General features: G+C 52.2%; 1 protein-coding gene across 1 annotated transcript in view; it reads right to left on the reverse strand.

Annotated features, from left to right (window-relative positions):
* Nucleotides 1-695: 695 nt before the first annotated feature.
* SAMM50 (SAMM50 sorting and assembly machinery component) overlaps nucleotides 696-23,695 on the reverse strand; it is a 30,805-nt gene continuing 7,805 nt past the window's right edge. The window contains exons 5-15 of the mRNA XM_031463404.2: nucleotides 22,264-22,370; nucleotides 21,644-21,774; nucleotides 21,322-21,409; nucleotides 18,823-18,951; nucleotides 18,271-18,342; nucleotides 17,370-17,456; nucleotides 14,605-14,675; nucleotides 11,994-12,061; nucleotides 7,741-7,887; nucleotides 6,954-7,095; nucleotides 696-849 (exon numbers count right to left, since the gene is read on the reverse strand). Coding sequence (XP_031319264.1) covers nucleotides 804-849; nucleotides 6,954-7,095; nucleotides 7,741-7,887; nucleotides 11,994-12,061; nucleotides 14,605-14,675; nucleotides 17,370-17,456; nucleotides 18,271-18,342; nucleotides 18,823-18,951; nucleotides 21,322-21,409; nucleotides 21,644-21,774; nucleotides 22,264-22,370 — 1,088 coding nt within the window. The 3' untranslated portion in view covers nucleotides 696-803. The remainder of the gene's footprint in view (nucleotides 850-6,953; nucleotides 7,096-7,740; nucleotides 7,888-11,993; nucleotides 12,062-14,604; nucleotides 14,676-17,369; nucleotides 17,457-18,270; nucleotides 18,343-18,822; nucleotides 18,952-21,321; nucleotides 21,410-21,643; nucleotides 21,775-22,263; nucleotides 22,371-23,695) is intronic.

Genomic DNA, 23,695 nt, shown 5'->3' on the forward strand with positions numbered 1-23,695 from the left:
GGGGCCAAAAAGATGGTACCGAGAGGCAAGTATTCAGAGGGTACAGGAAGATGCTATGCTGCTGGCTCTGAAAATAAAGCAAAGGCCCAGGCCAAGGAACGTGGGCGCCTCTGGAAGCTGGAAAAGGCTGGGAAACAGGTCCTCCCTGGGAGCCTCCAGGAGGAGTGCAGCCCTGCTGACGCCGGGTTTCCGCTCTGGGCTGGGTTAGGCCGCTAGGCCTGTGGTTCACTCGTCTTTATTAACACCAATGTCAGCTTCAGTGTCCCTAACGTTACACTGGACTCTCTCTTCCACAGCACTCACACACACTTAGGTGACACTGTGACGGCTGCACCCGCCAACACAGTCCCTCAGCATCGAGCTGGAGCCCATGTGCCTAGAACCAGCAGGCCTGCGTCTCTGAGTCTCCCCCAGGGCTCTGCCAATCACTTCTGACACGTGGGACCCAACACTGAGACCGGGGGAGTCCAGGACGACGAGGCGTTTGCAGACCCTCTGACAGGACCCCCACTGGGCGGTACGCATGAAAGAACGCAGGAGACTCGAGCTCTGGCCCCCTGTACACTCCACGTGGTCCTCAGGAAAAGCCGCATGGGACACCCTGCCTGGGGAAAGCTAACCACACCCACGTTGCAGCTCAGTATCTGTCTTTAAAATTTATTGACTTGGCTTCCCACAAGGACCGCAGTCAAGGATCACGTGAAATGTGTTTATTTGGAGAGAAAGTGTGTGGCACCGACTGACTCACTGCTGCCCGAGCTCCAGGGCTTCCTCTGGAGGGACGGGAGGACGCTCAGCATCAGTTACAGGAACCTTATCCCAGCTCCGAACTGGACGCCGTCACAAATCCTACAAAAAAAAATTATGTTTTAAGGCAGGAAACCAATCCTGTGTTCTGCTCTGCCCGCCCCGTCCGTCCACAGTTCCATAAACTTGAGCCTCCGGGAAGACAGTCTGGGAGGCCCGGCCGCTTCCCTCTCTGCTGTTAACCACCAGCCTCCAGAGAATGGAAAACGGGAATGAGATGGAGACGATGGAGACGTGAACCCCCTTTCCTGCCCCCTCTTCAATTCCTCTGTGTGCCCCCAGTCCCGACCCAACTGGTGACAAGAGAAAAGGGCTTCAGAGAGAAATAGTTATGAACAACAGAGCCCCGGGGGCGGGGGGCAAGCTTTGTGTTTCTCTCTAAGGCTATCAGGCAAGAGGGGAGTCGTGCGGTCCCTTCTGAGAGAGCAGAGCAGTGATGAGAGATGTGGCCATGGAAGGGCACCCGGCAAAGCACAGCGCCCAGGAGGGCCGGGCGCGGTGGGAGGACAGAGAGGATGGACGGGAGGGCACTGGGAGGAAGCACGGCAGCGAGCGGGGAGGCGGAGAGGAGGGAGCAGGGGGACGGCGGAGCTCGGGGCAGCCCAGACCTCGAAGGGTCCCAGGGGCTTACGGCGATGGCAGTGCTCAGCCCACAGGGTTTCCCTGACCGCTCTTTACAGCCTGCTCTGACCCAGGAAAGGCTGCAAACAGGTGATGTGGCTGCGACACTTGCTGGCCGCGGATGCTCCACAGGTTCTGTTCCCTGTGCTGTCGGGACCGGCTGACAGACCACTGAGCCCATTTCCAGATGCACGAACGGGCAGAGCAGTGAGAACAGGACTGCGGTCACACAGCAGGAGCAGCCGAGCAGGACTCTGGACCAGACACATGTGCGCCCGCGGGCCCTGCCGCCTCAGCTGCGAGGGAGGATGCGCAGCTACGGGTCCTCCTGCCTCCCCGACGGCCTGGTGCACACCCCGGATGCACTCAGGGTGAGACTCGCCGCCACGGCGTGGGCCCCTGTGTTCTGAGATTCCACAGCGAGGCTGGCGTACCACCGCCAGGCCCAGACTGCCCCACGGCGTGGAGGATGGACTCCCACAGTCGCCCAAGGCAACGCGACCCACCTGCTGGCTGTGCTCGGGGGCAGGACCAGTGCTGCACACAGAACAAAGGGCCTAACCCGGGGGCCTAGACACCAGGAAGCAGACGCTTCAGGGAAAAACCACAGTCCGAATCCCAACCAGCAGCTGACGGAGCGTTTGTGGAACGTGGCGTCTTCACAAGTTGTGGGCAGTTTCTAGAAAAACTGGACGAGAATGGCTCCTTCCTTCAGAGGAAAGCTGGTATTTCTGTTGTCATAACACCTGTGCCCTAACCCAATCTCCGGATTTACAGCCTATGAAAACTGGCAGCAAGTTGTTCTTTTTCAACCTGAATGAGCGAGGGATCAAAATATCTCATCAATTAACAGATTCAAGACAGAATCGTTACTGCTGCTCCTGCCCTCCCGCAGGGTCAAGAGTGCTCATTAACCAGCTGCATCAGCAGAAGCCGTCCAACTGCAAGGGACAGACGCAGTCCCCGCGATCCTGAGCAGACCTCACCCTGCCCTTAAAAGGCAAAGATCCGCCGTCAAAACTGCGACTGTGTTTGTATTACTTAGTGCGACTCAGATCTGAACAACCGGCTTTTACACCTTACACGGTCAGGTCATCAAAGTGCTCTATGCCTGCATTCACCATTAAGAAAACAATCTGAAAATGAGCTACAAGAAAAGTAAGTCAAGCCCTGGGCTTACACGACTCAGAAACAAGCAGGGTGCTAGTAGGGGCTCGTCCACTCGAACTGCGAACGGATCAAGCAGCTGTACGAGCACAGGCTTATGACCGGAGGCATATACGCGCGGCACAGGGGAAAGGCCCACTGCGGATACCCCGAATGGCACCACGGGGGCAGCCACAGGACGCGGGGCACCCAGCCAGCCTCGCCAGAAGCCCATCTTCCTGTCTTGACCGCCGTGCCCGCGTTCTTGTGGCTCCACACAGCAGGCACCTCAAAACAGCACCCCGTCCCCCCCTCCCACCGCCTGCCGTGGGCAGCCCTGGCTGTGTGAGCGCAGCGCGGCCCTGGAGGCCTCCCTGCCTGCATTGCCCCACCTCTGGCTCCACACCACCAGGGGGTGTTGACGAAGGTCACGCCAGGGCCCGGGCCCCCAGCTGCTGCTACGTGTTCAGCGCCCTGCACATGGCCCCCAGCACTGGGAGCAACGCTTCTTCAACAGGCTCCCACCTCGCACCCAGCCGTCACTCGGGGAATGGGCGCCAGCCTCAGCATGGGGAAGTCAGCGCAGACGAGGGCCAGGACTCGGAGACCTCAGGGTGTGCCCAAAGGGAAAAGGCCAGAGAGTCTGGAAGGCAGAGCCAGGAAGGGGACAGGATTGAGCCTTAGGCTCCACCTGGCATTCAAGGGCCACCCCACTCCTCACTTCTGCACCTGTGGAAGTGTCAGCTGGTACCTGCTGGCATCTCACGTGTCCACACCTTGGCTCCAGCTGTTCAGTGGCCTGGAAGGCTCTCCCCTCCAAGTCCCTAGTGGTTCTTCCAGAAGCTTCAGCTCAGGTGTCACCTCCTCCAGGAGGCCCTCTCACGCCCACCCCAGCCACCATGATCCTCTTCCCCGTCTTTCTCCGTTACTAGCCATGAGCTGCCCTCCCAGGGAGCCACCTTAGTCATTAGGGATCTCCAGGGACCACACTCAGTAAGACACAGAGCGACAGACCGCTCCTGGACCCCAGAGACAACGGTGCCACCAAGCACATCAGGTAGAAAACTCAGCAAACATTTCAGACCCGTTGCCACTTCTGTAAAGGTCTGCAACCCTAACTATAGAGTGACGGCATTAACTGAGCGGGGGAGGGGGTATCTACGGATGAACTGAATGCACATAACTCCCATCCTGCTAGTCGCCTAATTTTAGAAATGAAGATTAAGCGCTGGCGACATCACTCAAACGTCACAAAATTCCAATTTGGATGCTAAGACTTCAAACAAAGCCTCACACTGAGCGAAGGGCGCGCCCCGTGCAGGACGCCGCACACGGGGAGCATCTGCTGCAGCCACCTCGGTCCCAGAGCTGCCGCCGCCGGGGGAACGCGCCTCCTTATGCTCTGGTCTTTAAATACCGTACACACAGCAAGCTTCCTCCTCCCGGGAGAAACCGCGTTTGAAATTAATGTCTGAAACACGCTTTTCAGAGGTAACCTGAGGGGAGCGAGGCAGAGCGGGAAGGTGAAGCGGGAGGCTCGGAGGGCAGCACCGCTGATTCCGGGAGCACACTGACACCCAGCGGCCGCCGGCGGCACTGCAGCCACACGCGGCCGCAACGCGGGGTGGCCGCGCCCCACCTTCCCGTCTGAAGGGCAGGAGGCCCAGAACTGGCAGGAGGCAGGACCCGAGGATCACACAGCCAGGGAGGGACAGGGCGGGGGCCAGCCGCACAGCCCCACCCACAGGCCAGCCAGGCCAGTCGCAGGTGCCTCAAGGCCAGTCCAGGGACCCCGGTCACTCCTCGGGGCTGATGGTCAGTCATGGTGAAACAGACACTAAGGCTGCGGCTGAAAACCTGCAGGCGCTGCCAGGCTTCTCTGTCATTACACACGTTTATCACGTACTGACTTGTATAATATGGACTAACATTAAACACGGTTAATCCACACCAATGGATCGTCACGGAAACAGCAATGTATTCTCTGAGACAGAGAAGTTGGTACAGAACTGAAGTTTGAACGAGGACACAAGCAAGAAGAGGGTGATTCTTGTCTTTCTGCGGTCGATGCCCGAGGTGAGGGTGACTGCAGCCTCCCCACGCCCTGTCCTGCAGGGAGCGGTGGGGAGCTGGGCTCTGGTCCACCTGTGCTCTGGTGCAGAGGACAGAGCTCACACTCCGGCCTCAACGGGCAGGCCCTCCCCACCCTGGAGCTGCCGCTGACCGACGGCTGACACTTCCCAGTCTCGGTTTCCTCATCCGGCAAAAGCCGTGCTTAGCTTGGTGCCTCCCACAAGGTAAGCATCAGTAAGTACCAGTGATCGATCACCTTCCTGCCCCAAATGTTCTAATTGCTCTCAGAAGAGACGTGGAGCTGGTCAGACGCTCCCCACCCCTGGCTCTCTGCCAGGATTCCACTAGCACCTGGTCGTTAAGCCAAGGAGCCTGAAGTCCATACCTCTGGTGGGAATATGGCTTTACAGAAAGCAACCTGCAAAATTAGCTTTATTTACCAAAAACATTTGAAGAATCTCTGCTGTTACCTAATGCAAAACCCTCTTCTAGAAAAAAGTGCCCAGCCCTGAAATCAGGACACAACACCCCATCTACAGCATGTCTCAAACACAGTCAGCCAGGTGCCAGCCATACTGTGACACCACAGAGGCGAGGGGGCACGGTCTGCTTCCTACGTAAACAGGCGGCCGGGCTGAGCGCACCAGGAGCAGGAACAACACGAGAAATAACCAGCCTTGCTGACTACACGCCAGGCACTGCTCTATGAGCAGTGCATGTGTTCATGCATTTAGTCCTCAAACCTGCCAAGTAATCACTACCAATAGTGCCCATTCTCCGGACGTGAAAACGGAGACCCAGAGAGGTTAAGTAACTTACCCCAGGCCACACGCCCAGAGAGCAGACAAGCTGGACTCCAGCGCACACTCAGCCTGTGCAACCAGACCCTTCTCAGCATGTGCTCTGCGCCGAGCACAAGGTGTGGAGGGGGATTAACAGTCTACGGAGCAGCTGCGAGCTGAGGGTGCCCCAACACCACGAGGGAGGCACGGCAGCCCCAGCCCAAAGCACCTTCTGGCGAGAGCAGAGAGCAGACCACCATCCAGGCGGCCTGCAGGTCTGGACGACAGACACCGAACTGCACCTGAGAACTAACGCTTTGTTAAAAGCTTTCTAATGTGCTCCTTTCAAAACGCCATCACCCACCAGGCTGAAGGAGACAGTGGGAGTAAAGCTGCAGAGCATTTCCTTAAACCAGGACAAACCACAGCTTCATGCTTGAAACCTGGGCTGTGACTCAGCACCGTGGCTGACTGTAGACAGAACACCCAAAAGAAAAAAAAGTAGCCTAGAGCGCTGAGATGGGTGAGCATGAAAACAGGAACACAAGGTCATGGGCGGCATGTCTGTGTCCCCCAGGCCCTCTGTGCGGAAGCACTCAACGCCCACCCCCGCCAGGTGACAGTATCTGGAGGCGGGGCCTTTGGGAGGCCATTATGGCACCTGAGATGAGATGCCTCATTCAAGATGGGGCCCGCGTGGTGGGATGAGTGTCTTCATAAGAGACACCACAGAGCCTGCTCTCTCTCTGCCAAGTAAGGACACAGAGGGAAGGTGCCATCTGCAGACCAGGCAGAGGACCCTTCATCAGGGCCCAGATCTGCCGGCGCCCTGACCCGGGGCTTCCCGGCCTCCAGACGTGAGGCGGAAACGCCTGCCGGGAAGGCCCCGGACTGTGGGGCTGTCACACTCGCCGGGCCGACCGCGTGTACTACTGAGGACAGCACTTCGGACTTCTTAAAAGTTCTATAACACATACCGAATAATTCAAGAACAAAATCAACTTCCATAAATATAAATGGCCTTATACCATGTTCATCCATGTAATACCCAGCAAACCTTGTTCAGTAAAATGACTGGTGGAGAAAGGCCAAGAGGGCGGGTGCAAACCACTGCAGGGAGCGGCCTGGGGAGCACGGCCTCTGCGGCGGGAGCCTCTGTGCCCACCCCGACCTCCGAGCTCCTGGCTGCTGTCACCGCCCGCAACATCTCTCTCTGCCCTCAGCGCAGGGTCAGCGACGCCAGCGGCCACCGCCAGCCAGGCCGGGAGAGGAGCTCCTGCTCCTTGGGCACGAGTGCCCACAGTGTGAGGCGGGGGACCGGGACACAGCACATTTTCCCTCACACTGGATGGGGAGAAATCCAACAGAGAAAAACACGGGTGTTTTCATTCTTCTGCTAACGATTCAATTTTCCCTGAAGTCTTGAGTCTTAAAGGCCACTGGTGAGATATTAACTAATGTCCAAAACAAAGTACCGTGACAAGAAAGAGCCATGGACCAGTGGAGAGGAACGCCTGCACCCACCTGTCGCCCCCCTGCACGCCCATGGGGACGCAGTAATTCAGCTCCAGCCGCGCGATGTTGCCGAGCCTGAGGACGATCCCGGCACCGTAAGACCAGCGGATGCACTCCGCCAGCTTCCGAATGTGAGCTTTGGGGCCCTCCCCTGAAAAGCGAGAAGAGGGACGTGAGCTACGGCACGTGGCCCCTGCTGCCCTCGGGTAAGTCCTGCCTCCCTCCCCGCTGTGTGGCCTCCGGTGATTTCTCAAGCCAGGCCTAGACAGTCGAGGAGAATGAATGAAGTGAGACAGGGCCAAAGCCAAGCGGGCTGGAGGCCGCACTTCCTCCCCATTCTCATGGCTGGCACATTCTGCTCCCTTTGCCTCGAATGGCATTTCCCCGGCCGCTGACCACCCGGGAAGCCCTACTCCAGGCCCTGGTTTCCAGACCCCTCCCCACGCCCTCCTAGCTGGACGCACCTGTGACTCTTGGGCCCTGAGCACCCAGACAAGGGACCAGCTCGCGCTCAGCTCTGGGGCCTTAATGACTGGCACAGAGTAGGGGCTCGAGCAAGTCTGCTCAATAAATAGACTTTTAATGTAAGACAGCACTAGATGATTTTTCCCGCTTTTTTCATTCATTCAGCCAACACCTTTACTCTGGGCACTGCATCAGGGGTGTGGGAGCCACGGAGGGCGCACCCCCTGCACTTTAGATGACGTAATCTGAGTGAGGCGCGGACACCTGCCGTGCCCCGCACTCTCGCACGGGCCGCCCGCGCCGCGGGGCTGCCCCGCGGTCCCGGCTTTACCGTAGTTGAGGTTGCACAGGTTTCCCGCGTTGAGGAAAAAGTGTGTTCTGAACAGCTCTCCGAAGCCGCCCTGGCCCGGTCGGAAAGGCAACGGGGTGTACAGGTGCAGGCCGCCGGCCCAGTACGCCTCTCCGCCCAGGTAGTCTCCTAGGTGAGCAAGGAGTGCAGATCAGAACGAGGTCACAGGCTCAAAATCACACTGATGTGCCACCATTTTCACGAGCGAGACGCGTGCTGTGCCCACCGCACTCCGTGCCCGCGTCTGCGAGCAGCTGCTCTTCTAACTCCTGCTGGCCTCATTTCAAACCATCTTTCTAAAATGATCTTCTTCTCCTGCTTTTATAATTTGCTTTAACTGAAAAAAAAAAAAAGCTAGTGTGTAATTAGGAAAGAATGAAATCAGGAATTTATCGTATCTGTAACATGCTCGGAATAAAATAAGTAAACTCTTGCAAACCACTTCTTCCACAGCTGCGGGTGACCAGTCACTGTCACTTGGCAAAGAAATGCATTATTTTGCAAATGTTAAGACCACGATACAGAGACACAAGGTACACAAAGTGCCTCTGCAGTTCCTGGAAACGGCTGTACAGAACCAGGAAGAATCTGCTACCCACCCACTGCACAAGGAAGCCGTCCTAGCTCGGCTCTATAAAGACGCTCATTTTTAAAGATTCAGGACCACTTGCGGGTTGTTTTTTTTTTTTTTTGGACAAAGGTTACCTTTGCCAAAATTCAAGACTATCCACTGAGAGCACACATATGTGTTATTTCTAAAAATGTTCCTATCCATTCCATTTTAACTACAAAGAGCCTCAACATTAAAGCAACAACAACAACAAAAAAATGTGTATACTTTGCTACAAAAGACTCTTTATAAAGTGTCTTAGTCTCCTTTAATACAAAATGACAGACCATGAAAGAGAAAAATACGGGTTGCCTCCAAGATCAGCCTCAAGGAATGAGCTGCTTATTTGCTTAAAGACTCCAGCACCTCCTCCGTCCCTATTGATACTAAAGCTCCAAAGGAAACAAAGACTGAACAGGTAACAGGAGGTCAGCCAGGTCTGCCTTCCTTTCCCAGCAAGTGTCGCTCTCTTTTCTTAAATAACCTATTTTACTTTAATCACAAAAGTAATATACTCGTTGTGGGAAATCTGATAAATACATAGAAGCAGGAAAAAAAGGAAATTCTCCTTTAATTCCAGCATTCTGAGATAACCAGCTAACACCCTGGTGTTCTTTTGTCCAGTGAATTGTAACGAATAATAAGAAAATAAAATGTGAGTCATTTTATCCTGGCTTTTTGTTTGTTTAATATACTGTAAGCACTTCCCTCTAATACTTTGTATTCTTTGAAAATGTGATCTTGATGCCTGAATAATCACTTATATGTGCTGTAATATAATGACCTATCCTTTGACTGCTGCCATATTGGTGCTGAACTTGACAGTGGACGTGAAGAGGTGATGGGCTTCCTTGCACACACACATTTTAAACAGTCTTGAAGTAAAACACACACAAAGTACATACACCTAAGTGTATACGGCTCAGTGACTCCACACACGGAGCACAGCCTATAGTGAGCACCTAGACTGAGAAACAGACACGTGCAGCCCCCAGAAGGCCCTGTTCTCCTTTGTAATCACAACCTACCACTCAGGCCAAGTGCAGCTGGCGTCCGACGGCACAGACCATCTCACCATGTCTACAAATCACACGGATGGAATCACACAGCATGCACACTCTGGGTCTGGCTTTTTTTTGGGGGGTGGGGGGCACGTTTCCAATGCTCATTCGTGCCATCCAGCCAGAGGCTCTAACTTGTTCATCCTCACTGCTGTGTAATATTCCACAGTGTGAAGATAGTTTGGGACTATTATTTTCAATAGTCCTTGCTCATATGTTTTAGGCTTTTGATACAAATTGTCAAACTGCTTTCACGAGAAGTTACAGCAATTTACGTTCTTCCCATGGAATCTTACCAATGGCCTTTTATTAAGGAATTTATGTTTTAACTTTCAAGCAAATTAAATCAGATTCCAAAACTTTCACAGTCACTAAAAGAAACTGTTACTTTTCAAAAAAAAGAGAGAGAGACACATACTACTAAATCACTCTAAAAGAACATGCATCCATTTAAATGATGTTTTTAAAGATTCTAATACATGTGGAGATCCTCTGACAAAATGTCAAGTATTAGAGACAGTTCCAGAAACAGGAATTCTCACTCACTGCTGGGGGAGAGTATGAGTGAGACAAACTTTCCAGAGACCAATATGAAAACTGAAGAATCTCAAAACCCTTTGATCTAGCAAGTCCGCATCTGGAGCTTTATGTTATAAAGTAAAACTTACAGACGAACACAGAGATTCAGTTAGGCTATTTGCTGGCACATTGTTATATAATTCTAAGGGAAAAGGAACCAGTCTAAACGTCTGAATCTTGGGGTCTGGTCTATAAAGACTGCAGTAAGGTGGGAGGATGAAGCAAGCAGCCATGAAAGATCACCAGGCTTTTGTCTTTCTGATTTACTGCTGCTGGGAATGCAAAATGCTAGAGCTATTTTGGAAGACAATCTGGCAGTTCCTTACAAAGCTAAACATAGTTCTACCATACAATCCAGCGATTGGGCTCCTTGATATTTACCCAAATGAGCTGAAACCTTATGTCCAAATAAAAAACTGCACATAGATGTTTATGTCAGCTTTACTCATAATTGCCAAAGACTGGGAGTCCTGCAGGCAAGCTGTCCTTCAGTAGGTAAGTGGATAAACAACCTGTGGTACAGCCACACAGTGGAATATTATTCGGTGATAAAAACACGTGAGCAATCAAGCTATAAAAAAATACGGAGGATCAAATCACTAGGTTGTACAACTGAAACTAATGTAATATTGTAAATCACTTATATTCAAATTTTTAAACGTTTATATGTAAAAACAAAAATCTAAAAAATACATTATAAAGAAAAAAGACATGGGAGAACCTTAAGTGCATACTGCTTAGTCAAGAAGGCCAGTCAGAAAAGGGCACATACCGCATGATTCCAATTATATGCCATTCCGGAAAAGGCAGAACTATGGAGATAGTAAAGGTCAGTGGTTGCCAGGAAGTAAGGAGGGAGAAGGGAGGGAGGAATGAAGAGGTGGATGGAGCGTGGTGAATTTTTAGGGCGGTGAAACCTTTCTGCGGGGTACTGTAATGGTAGATACACGCCACTGTGCGCTTGTCAAAGCCCATGAAACGAGGCCACACAAAGCGAGCCCTAATGTGGACATGGGACCTAGTCAGCAATCACACATCAGCGCTGGCTCTCAGCTCTAACAAGGGCCCCACAGGATCGCGAGATGCCACCGACAAAGGGTGCTATGGGCGGGAGCAGCGGAGCACTGCACTTTGTGCCCAAGTTTTCCGTTCACCTAAAACGGCTCTCAAAAATAAAGCCCATTACACAGCGGGTGTAGCCAATGTTTTAGAATAAGTATAAATGGAACAGAATCTTTTAAGAATCGTGACCCACGGAAAAATTTGTTGTAAAAATTGTTGTGCGTCTAAAACTTACAGAGTATTGTAAATCATCTATACCTCAATAAACAAACTTAATGGAAACTTGCAGAAAATTTGGAAAGTGCAGAAATGCATTTTAAAAGACGTACTAAAATTATTAGTAATTCTCATCACCCAGATAAAACCATAATTAACATTGTGCTGTACTTCCTCCAGGTCTTCTTATTGAAATGCATGCTTATCGTAATATTAAAGTTATCGCATCATATTTCAAAAAAAAATTTTAAGTCCCATTAATTTAAAAAAATCATGGCTTGTCAATAAGACGAATTAAGCAGCCATTAAAAACAGTAAAGTACTTGTTCGTATGAAAGTCTTTTTGTACGTCGTTACTGCGGGGTGGCGGGAGGACCAGGTCAGAACACAGCACGTCCACACAGCACGCATGTGTGGGCGTGTGTGTTTAAATAGGACGCTCACACGTGTCAGCTCTGGGCAACGGGACCAGAGGCCACGGTCGTGAACCTTTGCTTAGTTCTGTTCTCTCGTTTTCTATCATTTCCTCCACAGACGCCTTTCCTGGCCTGCTGTGTGGTGGATGCTGTGTCGGGTGCCAGTTCCACTGGTACATGTGAACATCTACTGTTGTGGCAGTTTAAACACACATATGCTTTCAAAAATGAGATGCCACCGTCAGCTCAAGGTTTTTCCAGTTTGGCGTACATATCGTGGGGACAACAGACCTTCGCTCTGCGGCCCGACGCTGTGCATGCTGAAGCCCCGCACGCTCGTGGGTCCCCCGAGGTAGAATCTGCAAGAGGAGGTGGATGTCAGAGGACAGCCGGCAGGGACAATCGACATCAGGAGGCACACGTGTGTCCTGCCTCGTCCGCAACTTTCCCCGTGCTGAATCATTCATGAATTCGGAAGATGCCCGGGAGTGTGCTGAGTTTCATTAAAATCCAAACTTCTAACCTAACCCAAATCTAAACATCTAAAGAAACACTTCAAACTTCAAGGCTCAGATAAAGACCCTCAAGGGGACGGTCTGCTGTAAAGGAATCGTCCCTGTTTGTAAGAGTTCACTAAGCTGCTCCTTTTCAAAACAGCCTCCTACGTGCTCACAATAATTAAGGTAAAACTTAAGTTACTTAAGTTTAAAAAGAAGAGGGACACAAATTATGTAACAGTATGATCCGAACTTTACAAATAGAGGAAAATACTAGAAAGAAAGAGACCAAAACAGAAGTACTGTAATTTTACATTTTTTTTAGTATTTTCCATAGTGATTTTTAATTAGGAGAAAAGTATATACTAAAAAATTTTTAATGAACTCCCTTGTGTTTCTTAATGAACTGGGTTATCATACTCTTTTAAACTATATCTGAGTAAAATGAAAAGCATGAATTAAAAAATTACTAGAAATCCCGTCCACTTTCTATAAAATCTAACAGCTTTCATTAGAACCCAGCTGTAGACCCTGGTAATTACTAAACAATGAATTAAAATGACCAGAGAAGCTGTGCCCGATCTTCCCACCACGTCTGCCATGGGGGCGACAGCAGCACTGGCCCCGCGGCCCCACCAACGTCCCTGGGTCTGGAGCAGCACAAAGGGAACAGTGCGCTGTTCCTCTGATTGTCCCCCTGGATAAAAGCCTTTGTGAATTTATTCATTGGAACTTGAGTTTAAAAGTCTATAAATGTGTTTTTACTATTTGGGATTTCTAAGCAAAGCCTTTCTGAATACCCTATTAACATTCATTACAAAAACAAAGAGCAAGGTCCATTTACTTTTTTTTTTAATGATAAATTCCATACATTTTTTTGGAAGAATTAAAATGATCCAGGAAGCACAAAAAGTGAAAAAGTTCTTCCTCGCCCTTCATCTGCCCACTGTGTCCCCGCCCCCAAGGGCTGACCGCTGTCACTGGTTTGGTGGCTGACTTTCCAGACCCTCGGTGTGGTGGCTGCAAACACACACACACACACACATTCCCCTGACCAGACAGCAGGCAACTGAACACACTTCCATGTACACTTCCACTTACGGACATCATCTCGTCCTTTTAAACAATTACACAGTCTCTTTAGAACAGCTGTGTTTGAATTTAATCATTTTCCTAGAGGCAGTTTTAGAATTTCTGCGACTACCAATAATGCTACTGATGGACATCCTTTTCTATAAATCCTTGTTCTCTCAGGAATGTATTTCTGTACATTAGATTCACGGAGGTGAAAATGTTAGGCTCCAGAATTTGGAGTTAAAAAAATTTTTTCTACTTCCAAACTGCCATCTGAAAAGGGTAAAACAACACTTTAACTAATGCAAGATGAAAGAGTTCCTCGGCTCCAAGGTAACCGTCAGTATTTCTATTAAGAGCAACCGATAATAAGCAACAGGTACAACTTCACACTCTGCCGGCGGGAGCCGAAGCCGCCAGGAGCTTCCTGACAGGCAGGCTCCAGCACTGCTCTTTACGAGCCTTCAAAATGCTCTTATTCTTTTGAGATAGTGATTCCACACTGAGGAGTCGCTCCTCAGAAAATAAAATGAACAAAAATTATTCACAAGGTTATGTTCTTCACAGGGTTACTTATATGCAAATAATGAAGCATTAAAATGCTGCTTATGAAAAATTTCCCATGATTTGATGAATGATTTACTCTATATAATTTTTAGAAAGCAGAGGACACAAAACTGTATGCAAAACACAGTGTATCAACCATATAGATGTGTGCATAAACTTATGTGCACACACACACATACACCTGCACAAGGAAACCGAGTAAGAGGAAACACAGTTGACCCGTGAGCAAGGCAGGTCTGACCTGCACAGGTCCTCCCGTACACGGGTATTTTGCAACAGCAAATACTACAGTGCTGCACGGTCGGTGCTTGGCTTAATCTGCGGATGTGAAGGAACCGTGGGTGCAGAGGGCCGACTGTAAATTATACTCGGATGAACCCCCCAGGGTCGTTCAGGAGTCACTGTAGTCCCAAATGCTAACTCTGCTTATCACTGAGCAGGACTGTTCTACTTTCTAAAATGTTTCTCTATTTTTATATTTCTACAACATCTATGAACTGTATTCTTTCATACTCAGAAGAGAATAGAAAACTGTTAATATAATAAAGTGAGTTAACTCTACCTCTCCCCCAAAAAGCAAAAAAATATTAACTATGAGATATACTGGGTATTCTGAAATGAGCTTAAACACAAAAACTACATTAAAATTTGAAATATCTGCTTTCCTCAATAGTTAAACTTCTCTAAAATATCTTGTAGGAAACCAACCAGAAAGACCCAAAGGAAACCGTCCGCAAACTACCCAGTCCTCCCCTGTTACTTACCTATCGGCAATACTTGATGGCTTATCACCCATGGGTACCAACATTCCACCCCAGAGAGACGCTGAGAAAACCTATTGAAATATAAACAAACAATCGTTTTACTCCAGCGTTGCTTCCATTCCAATGAGCGTCGGCAGACAGAAGCCGCACTGAGACCTGGTCGCTGGCCCCGGGCCCAGCCCCTGCGGCGCGCCGAGCCCTGGGCGGGGGCACGCGGGCTGCAGGAGGGGACACCTGGCTCGTGCACTAGAAGAGCTACAGGTCAAGGAGTTTTGTGGATACTTTTTATAACTTGCAACTTCAAATGTCAAATAAAGACATACTGAACACAAGTGAAAAACAAGCCCAAACCCTAAGCAGGGCCTGGCTCCTGCCCCCACGCAGGGCAGCAACCTCGTCTCCCCCAGGCCCAGCGGGACCAGCCGTGGTCCCGGACAAGTGATTCTGCAGCTGCCCAGGCCTCTTTGGCTGAGCCGCAAAGCGCAAGGGGGCTGAGGACCCAGGCGTCGCAGGAAAGGCAGGCTCAGGGTACACTGTTCCTGCCATTAAGAAGTGCGAAGAGACACAAACTGCCCACCCAGTCCTGAGGGACAGAGCCCTGTCTCTCACAGGTCAGGGGCAGTGACCTAACCCTCGGTCAGGGATCCAACCTCCACGCCCACGTAATCCACACACAAGCCCGACCCCGTGATGCCTTACAGCACGAAGAGGCTCCCTGGGGCCTCACCCCGGGCCCTCGTCACGTCCCCCGCCCCACGTCTCCTGAGCACCCCCCACACTCTTCCCCTTCCTGCCGTCTCTCGGACTTGCAAATTCCCATGCCCTTCGAAGCTACTCAGATACCTCTTTTTTAGAAGCTTCAGTAGGAAGGACAACAGACGAAAACTGGGACAGAGTGGGCAGAGCAGGCCCAATGGACACTATTCTGAGAAATCCAAGTCCTTGTTCAACCACATGACAGATGCTACAGATCAAAGGCCCCGGGCGCTCTGGGGGCAGCTCCCCTCCCGACTGAGAGCCCCCGGTTACCCCGGCACCCGTCCTCCATCCCCCTCCGCCTGCCTGCCAGTCACAACCCAGGGCGCAGACCTAACAAGGGGGCAATAACAGAGCTGACTACCCACCTGAGACAACCCCACTGTGCCTCATGTCCCCAGGGACCTCAGGACCACAAGCGCCCAAGGCTCCCAGTCAACCCCCCACCTACGTCTTCCCACCGGCTCCCTCTCGCACCAGCCCCCCAAATCTTTGACACCAGCAGGACCTACAAACGGCCCCCTCATTCCCTCCTGCCCGTGCTCCCTCCTTACCCAGGCCCACCACTAAAACTCACTGACTTGTGTCCACCTCACCTGGCAACACCCGAGGCCAGGTCAACTCCAGCCCTCCGCTTCCCAAGCTGAACCTGAGCAGCTCCGCGTGGCAGGAGACGCCATCGTGGGCAGGCAGACGGGGCTCACTTCCAATCGCTCTAAGTGCTAGGGGCCTCAGAGATGCCTCCCCTGACTGTCTCAGCTAAGATGCACCCCTTCTGGTCCCTCTCTAGCCCTTTACTCTGCTGTGCTGTTCATCACATCACTTATCACCACCTGCTAAGCTACATATAGATCTATTGCTTGCGGGTCACCCTTCATCAGAACGTAAGAGCAGGAACTGTGTTTTATTTACTGAGGCATTCTTAGTGCCCAGTGCCTGGCAGCTTGTACACCTGCAAGGAGGGAAGGATGGAGGGGTGGGAGGAAAAGAAGGCTGAGAAGGAGAAACAAGTGTGGAAGGAGAAGGCAGTAATAACGGAGTCGAATGACGAGGGGGTCAGTGCAGTGCAGGAGGCACAGAAGGGGACCAGAGAGAGGCCCCTGGCAGCCTCCGGAAGAGCAGCGGAGGGGAAAGGCAGGAACCGAACTCACAGTGCACCAAGTCCAGGACTGACTGGAAGCAGTAACAGGGGATTTTTAAATTATACGTGTGTACCATTTCATTAAAACTCACTCCTCCCCAGAGTTTGTTTTGTTTTTTTAAGAGCAGATTGATTGATTGATTGATTGGTTGGTTGGTTGATTTAATGGGGGACGGCGGGTTTGTTTACTTATTTTAATGGAGGCACTGGGGATTGAACCCAGGACCTCATGCACGCTAAGCACGCGCTCCGTGACTGCGCTGTACCCTCCCCCGGCACCCCCTACTTTAAGGTAGCTAAGGGCACAGGCAGCAGCAGGGGTGTGGAGAGCGGTGCTGGGAAGACTGGAGAAGAAGCACCATGTCTCCCAGGCCGGGGCCCCACTGCCCCAGTCAGAACCCAGCCACCTCCTCCTCATGTCCTGAGGGAATTAGAAGGAACTAAACCAAACTGGGTTAAAAAGATTAAACGAAGACATTCCTGGAAGCACCCAGAGCCCTGAAGACCTAGCGCAGTAAGATGCAGACTCCGAGCTTCCAGGGAAGCAGCATCGGGAGGTAAAGCAGGTGGCCCCCTCGGTCCCCCAGACACATTCTCTTGACGGACCTGAGCTGATAAATGGGGAAGGGGCTCTGCCGTGGCACTGCGTCAGATGACTGACAGACGACACTTAAAGAGACTAATCATCACTTCTCCCCAGAGGATCCTCAATTCTGGCTGAGGTTAAAAGATCGAGCACTTCAGTTTCAAGCATTAGTGTTCCGACTTCCTGTTTAGTGCTGGCATATTCAAGAACTGAGACCTTCCAATAAGATTCCAAAAACGAGGGGCATAAACACAGGTGACTGTATTCTGGCTAAATACTCACCGAATCAAATATGAGTTGTTTATTCAACTGAAGCTCAAAGTCCTCTTTTAGGAAGCTCACGTCCCCTCCAGTGTAGCCTGCCAGCTCCTGTGGGAAGAATCCTCAGGTCAAATGCAGCAAACAGACTCACTACAGAGGTTACTAAATGTCACTGCAATTAGGACTCAGTTTTGCTGTTTTGGATTTTGGGAAAGGCAACAGACTACTTCCATCTCCGAGAAACTAAATACGAGTTGTTCTAGATGGTACCAGGGGACTGACAGAGACACAGAGTCATCAAACTCATCAAGTAACTGCAGACAGTTATTCCTTATTATATGTGAGAGAAATACACTGGCAAGACCAACATTTTATTACAGAGCTTGCAAAGGATGCCACGGCTTGTTTGGCCTAATCAGTGTTTGGGAAAAAAATTAGCCAACGTTTTACACTTTGGCATATTTCATATGAAAATCTGATTTCGAGCTGGTCCTCTGAAGCTGAGGATCCAGCCAACAGAGCAATCAGTGCCCCCCTCCCCATGGCCGGCTTCTCCCCCCGAGGTCACCTGCCGGGCCTGCAGGCACAGGGGCTACAGTGCCTGCCTTGAGCTGTTCTTCAAGGGGAACCAAAGGAATCACTCACACCAACTCCTAACTTTCCTCCCGGCCTACCGAGCGACACCGTCACAGAGGCCAGAGCCCTATCCCCACTCTGTGCTCTGCGAAGGCAAAGCCCGAGCTACAGGGAGCAATTCCAGGGCTGGGAACCCGGAGAGTGGACGCACACCTTTGCAAGCCATTCTAGAGAGATTTTTACAATTAAAGGAAAACGTTCAGTGTTAAAACGAGACTACTGTGTGTGACGCCCCATCCCTCCAGGGCCGCCAGGCCTGCGGTGGGCATGGGCGAAGGATCACTACCTGGTTAACTTTCAGCAAAGCGCCTCTTCTTGGTAGGATGGAGGAGTTCCGAGAGTCGATGACCATTGCGTGCTGAAAGAAATTTGGACTTGGAGGTATTTGCACTTCAGACAGGACTATATGATAACAACAGATGCTCCCTGGGCACTAACTCTAGCCTAGCGCTTGCTAAGCACTCTCAAACTCTTGACGAAAACCCTGCGTTGTGAGCGAGGGAACTGAGAGTGGGAGAAACAATTCACGTCCGTTAGGAGGGAGACGCCGCCCCCGACACCCGGTTTGTTCACTCAGGGAGCGCGACACCCGACCCGAGTCAGCTCAGCCAGCTTTCAGCTAGAACGCCACAGCCAGCTCTTATCACATCGTTTCCCGCTACCATGATGTTACTCAGGAAAAGCGACACGAGGTCGCGTCTGGAAATTCACAAAGTGACCAGGAGGCACCGCGTTGGCCGCCCGAGCCGTGACACCTCTCAGTCCCTCCCGGTGTCGGCGGAGACCAGTCTCCCGCGTGCGGCAGGAGCTACGCACCTCCCGGGGCGGGAGCCCTTACCGAGAGCGACGACTTCAGCGAGTGCCCGCTCTCCTTGCGGACAGCGAACGCCGCCGTCCTGGAGAGGCAGCCCAGCTCGCGCCACACGCCCTCCCACTTGACGGTGTGGCTGGTCCTCCACACGGGGAGCTGCAAGGGCACATGGAGACCGTCAGCCTTGGCGGCCATGCAGGCGGGGGTCGTCCCAAGTCAGGTCTCGGGGCGGGGTGTGATTAAATTTCTAACTGACCTGAAGCCTAAGACACATTTGTTTCAGTGATGGCCGGGAGAGAGGAAGAGAAGAGGGAATTGGGGAAGGGGGGGACGGAGGGAGGCAGGCGGGGAGGCGGGAGAAAGGCGGGGTTAGCTGGGATCAGAGGGAAGCTGCGCGGCAGGGGGCCAGGAGACGGGGCCACTGGTCTGAAAGGGGCACGCAACCCCTCGCCGACCCGCTGTCTCTCCCGTCTCTGAGCTCACCCGACACAGGCCCCACCTGGTTGTCTGCCGCCAGGCTGGGTGGCCCACATGCCCCACATCAGCTCCCGGAAAAGGGCAGTAAGACAAGGTTACGGCCGAGTGACGAGCTTCCTTCCGCAGGCAGAGGCCTGAAGCAAGTGGCTCTGGGTCCGGGCAAGTGGGACCTGCCTCCTGGCCTGAACCCTCCCCCCGAGAACAGGCCAGCCCATCTTAGATTTCCATCTCAGAGAAAGGACCAGGTTGCTTTTGAACAGCGAATGACATTATCTGGTGTCTCAGGAAGCACAAGCGTGATGCAACTCTTACAAGGGAGCCAGGGCATGTCACAGTCTCCTGAGTGAGCCCCACGCTGGGCATGTTCTATAGCCCTCAGGCCTGCAAGAGAACTGACGGCCCAGACCCCCCAGCTGGCTTTCAGGGTGAGAACCTGGGGGCACTCATCTCAGCACGATTATCTGTCAGGCCCCCACAAGGCTCCGAGCGGGGCCCCGGGGAAGCAGATGGTGGGAAAGCAGCCCTGTGCACCTGCCATCTCTGCCCTGAGGGCCACCAGAGGTTCAGCTATTCTCCCAGATGCCCACGGAGGGGGCAGAGCTGACCTAAATTACCTCTTCCTTTCCTATAAGGCGCCTCTTAACAAGAGAAACCCTGTTCTCAGAGCAGACACATTCTACATCTCTGGATTCCCACCAGGAGGATGAGGCAGGGACCAGGCGGCACCACTTTGCTTGCACAGTCAGCCCCTACTTTGTGCAGACACCAAGGACACAGGTGAGAAGGATGCAGTCCCTTCCTCCAGCACCTCTGCTCTCACAGCAGGGCTGGCCCCTTGCCCCCCGCCCCGGGCCTATCCCAGCACTCCCGACGTCTCTCATCTCTATGCTGTGTGGACAAACGAGGTGTTTCTACTCTGCTAGCGTCTGCTCTTTAAAAATGGCTTAGGAGACAGAGGTAAAAGGGACACGGGGGAGAGAGCTGGGGAGAAACCGCCCACCCTGCTGGTGGCCACTGTGAGCTGCGGCACGGCGGGGCTGAAGAGAACGTCCGCCAGGTGCTGGTGTCCGCACCCCTGCACAGGGCGGAGGGTCTGAGGGCTACTCCCTGCACACAGGGAAGGGTGGCACACGGTGAGGTGACAGTGGGCACACGTGCCTGTGCCTGAGCTGTGTCCTCCTGGGCTACCTCAGAGCGCTCGGAGCTTTCGTGACTTTGGGCTGCGAGGGTGCGCAGGGTGAGTGGCTGTAGTGTCTCGAGGGCCCAGAGGGCGCCAAGCACACAGCGGGAGGCAGGCCCAGGCAGGCACTCGGGGCTCTCAGACCAGAATCACTGGGAGGGGAGGAGGATCGGGCAGAAACACTCTCCTGCCCCCATTCCTGGAGATGCTGATTCAGCAGGTCAGGCAGAGTCAGGAATCTGCAGGTGAGGCCAAGGCTGCCGGTCTGGAGACCACACTTGGGAGCTTACTTTTATACGGCATTGTGTCTCAAGGTCTTTCCTCATTAACTAAAGCCTAGAACAGGAGAGGGAGCAGGGATGAATGCAGAAAGGAAGGCAAAAAGAGCAGGGTTCACCATAAAGCCTAAAAGTGGTCAAGTGATAGTAATTCCATGCGTCTCATCCTGCTAGAAGGAAACTTAGGCGTAAACCAACACTGAAAGCGTTCGGTAACCTAAAGTAACCTTCAATGGCTACCTGCAGCGATCGATCTTAGCACAGACGAGGAAGGGCAAACAGGTGGCGTTACAGGAAGTCAGGAGCAGGGAAGAAATCCGACCGGGTCAGAGGAGCTGCCACGGTGGAGGTTAGTCACTCTCCGGCCCTGGCAATGTGCCCTTGGCCAGTGAAGAGGCGCCCAGCGGGGACCGCTGACAGGAGGACGGAGAGCAGAGGGTGACCCGGCAACCATGCCTGCAGCTCCAAGCATCCGACCAGCCAAGTCTGTGCGCTCCCAGCCCGGCCCCTCCTTCTGTCTTTGGGAATCAGTTAAATGGGCTCTTCGTTCTCGCTCAAGTGCACGCACGGAATGACTGCAAAGCCACTTACGCTGTACTCGGCGGATATCCCTCTGTCTGTCTCCCGGAGAGAGCTCCAAGGGAACTGCCCAGTCACTTTATACAAGTTCACAGAGAAACTAGGAGACAAGGGGACAGAGCTTGAAAAGCTGGAGCGGTGATTGTAACCTGCACACATTTAAATCAACAGATTTAAACACACTTCTGGGGCTCATCTTCACGAGGAAATCTACAGCACGCTGTGACACTATACAAGCGTCACCTGATTCTGCCAAGTTTCTTTTCACAAACAAGACATCTACTTTAACTTTTAAACCAGGCCACTGAACTCAATGAGCTGCATGGCTGCCTACTTTCTTTCGAAGTTTCCGGGCTGCGGTTTGAAGAAGGACAGGCCGTACGAAGTTTCTTTGGTTCCATAGGAAAACTGAAAAGTCACCTTTTCTGCACGGCCTAGAAGATTAGGGAGTTTGAGGCCAAGGACCTGGGAGGAAAGGAAAAACGGCAGTGGTTTAAACGGAAGGAACGATAACTTCTAAGAAAGAACTGTGCTAGCTCAGGGACTCAAGAAACAGGACAAGAACACAGACCAGGACCTGCTTTCACCTGCAGCTTCACTCTTTAAAGCGTGCCTTCACTGAGCGCACACACCTGATGGACTGGAGAGCAGGCTAAACCTGCCAGCTGTGAAGCTCAGAGAAATCAACTGCATGGGTTTGGGGCTTAGGAGAACCTAAACAAGAAACTAGTACATCTCATAGCCTCGAATCAGGCCTGAACCACCCACGTTTATAGCGAAGCATGTTATAATCAGCTCCAGGAAGAGTCCCGAGAACTACGGGATGTCCTACTAACAAAGATTAAGGGGCATGAAGGAGCTCTGGAAGCACCGCCGGTTTTTGGAGCACAGTCGTGTTTGACAAGCTCACAAGTGGAAGCTGCACTGTCGGGCAGGAGAGGAGCTGGACCGTACCATGCTGCCTTCGTTGTTCCCGACCATGGTGTTGTAGCTGCCCGTCAACCTCCTTAACTCCGTCACTTCAAAGGTAACGTCTAACCCATTTGGAAGCGCATCATCGCCTATTAAGTTGAAAATATTAAACAATAAAGACAGCTAGAATGTGTAGTTACATATTCGGCCCCACCACTAGAAATGACAAAATGCAAACTGAAGCCTCGTCTTACTTTACAACCTCCTGTGGGAAACACGCTCTATTTTAAAGCTCAGTAACACGCCCACATAAAATCACACCACATTTCCACACCAAAAACCCGTGTCTGGTTTGTGGTCAATGATACCAAACAGTCAGACGCAGCTGCAAGGAGTAACCAGAAGTGGATTATTTAAAACACGTATTATTTGCTAAAGGTACATGTTCCCTACTAGTGTGGTCCTTGAGATTATTTGGGGCCTCAATTCAAATGACATTAAAACGAGGAATTCATGTGACAAGAGGGGGTCCAGTAACCCTGACGGAGAAGCAACAAACTCGATACAGGTGTCAGAAGCAAGTGGTTTTATCCTTCCTCAAGCTGGGAGTGTGGGGGCCTTGGGGTGCCTCCTCCCCGCTGCGGGCCCTGGGGCACAGGGCTGAGCGCCTCTCACAGAAAGGTGGGGGCTGGACATGAGCCGCACCTGGGAGCTGTCAGACTCGCAGGCGCTCAGGCACGGGCTCCCAAGTACCCAGACTCAGTTGGTCAGGGTGGAGCCTTGGCACTATCTTTTTTTTAATTAGTAGGCTTTATCGTTTAGAGCGGTTTTAGGTTTATAGAAAAACGGAGCTGAAAGCACAGAGCTAGTCCCACAGTTTCCATGTACGCCCTCCCCACACCCTCACACACATCCCTCCTCTCAGCAACACCTTGCACTAGTGTGGCATGTTTGCCCCAATGTGGCACATCATTAACTCCAGGGCGACCACACTGAGGCCGCTCCTAGTGCTGCGCATCCGCAGCGTCTGACGCACGGATGATGTCGAGCGCTCTCCACTACAGTGTCACACAGAACACCTGCACTGTCCTGAACCATTCCTTGTGAAAGCTCTCGGGTAGTTCTCACGTGCAGCTAGGGTGGAGGGCCGCTCGCAGAAGTGGACCCGTCACACTTACAACAGACCGGAGAGCGCTAACTACGTGCCACCCAAGACTCGCCACCAAGAGAGCACTCCGGGGAAGGGACAGGGCCACTCAGTCACTCACTTGTCTGACCAGCGGCGTGTTGCTTAAACCTCTCTGAGCCTCTTTCCCTAGCTGAAAAACACTTCTTCCAGAAGAATAACCATGACACTTGACCAGGTCTGCATGAGGACCCAACGGAATCACGCGCAGAGCTCAGCACAGGCACGACGGTTACTGCCGCCGTCACTCTGAGGATGCAGAGATAACCGGCGGTCCCCCGGCACCGT

Source organism: Camelus dromedarius, chromosome 11 (assembly GCF_036321535.1).
Source record: "Camelus dromedarius isolate mCamDro1 chromosome 11, mCamDro1.pat, whole genome shotgun sequence".
NCBI classification, from domain to species: Eukaryota; Metazoa; Chordata; class Mammalia; order Artiodactyla; family Camelidae; genus Camelus; species Camelus dromedarius.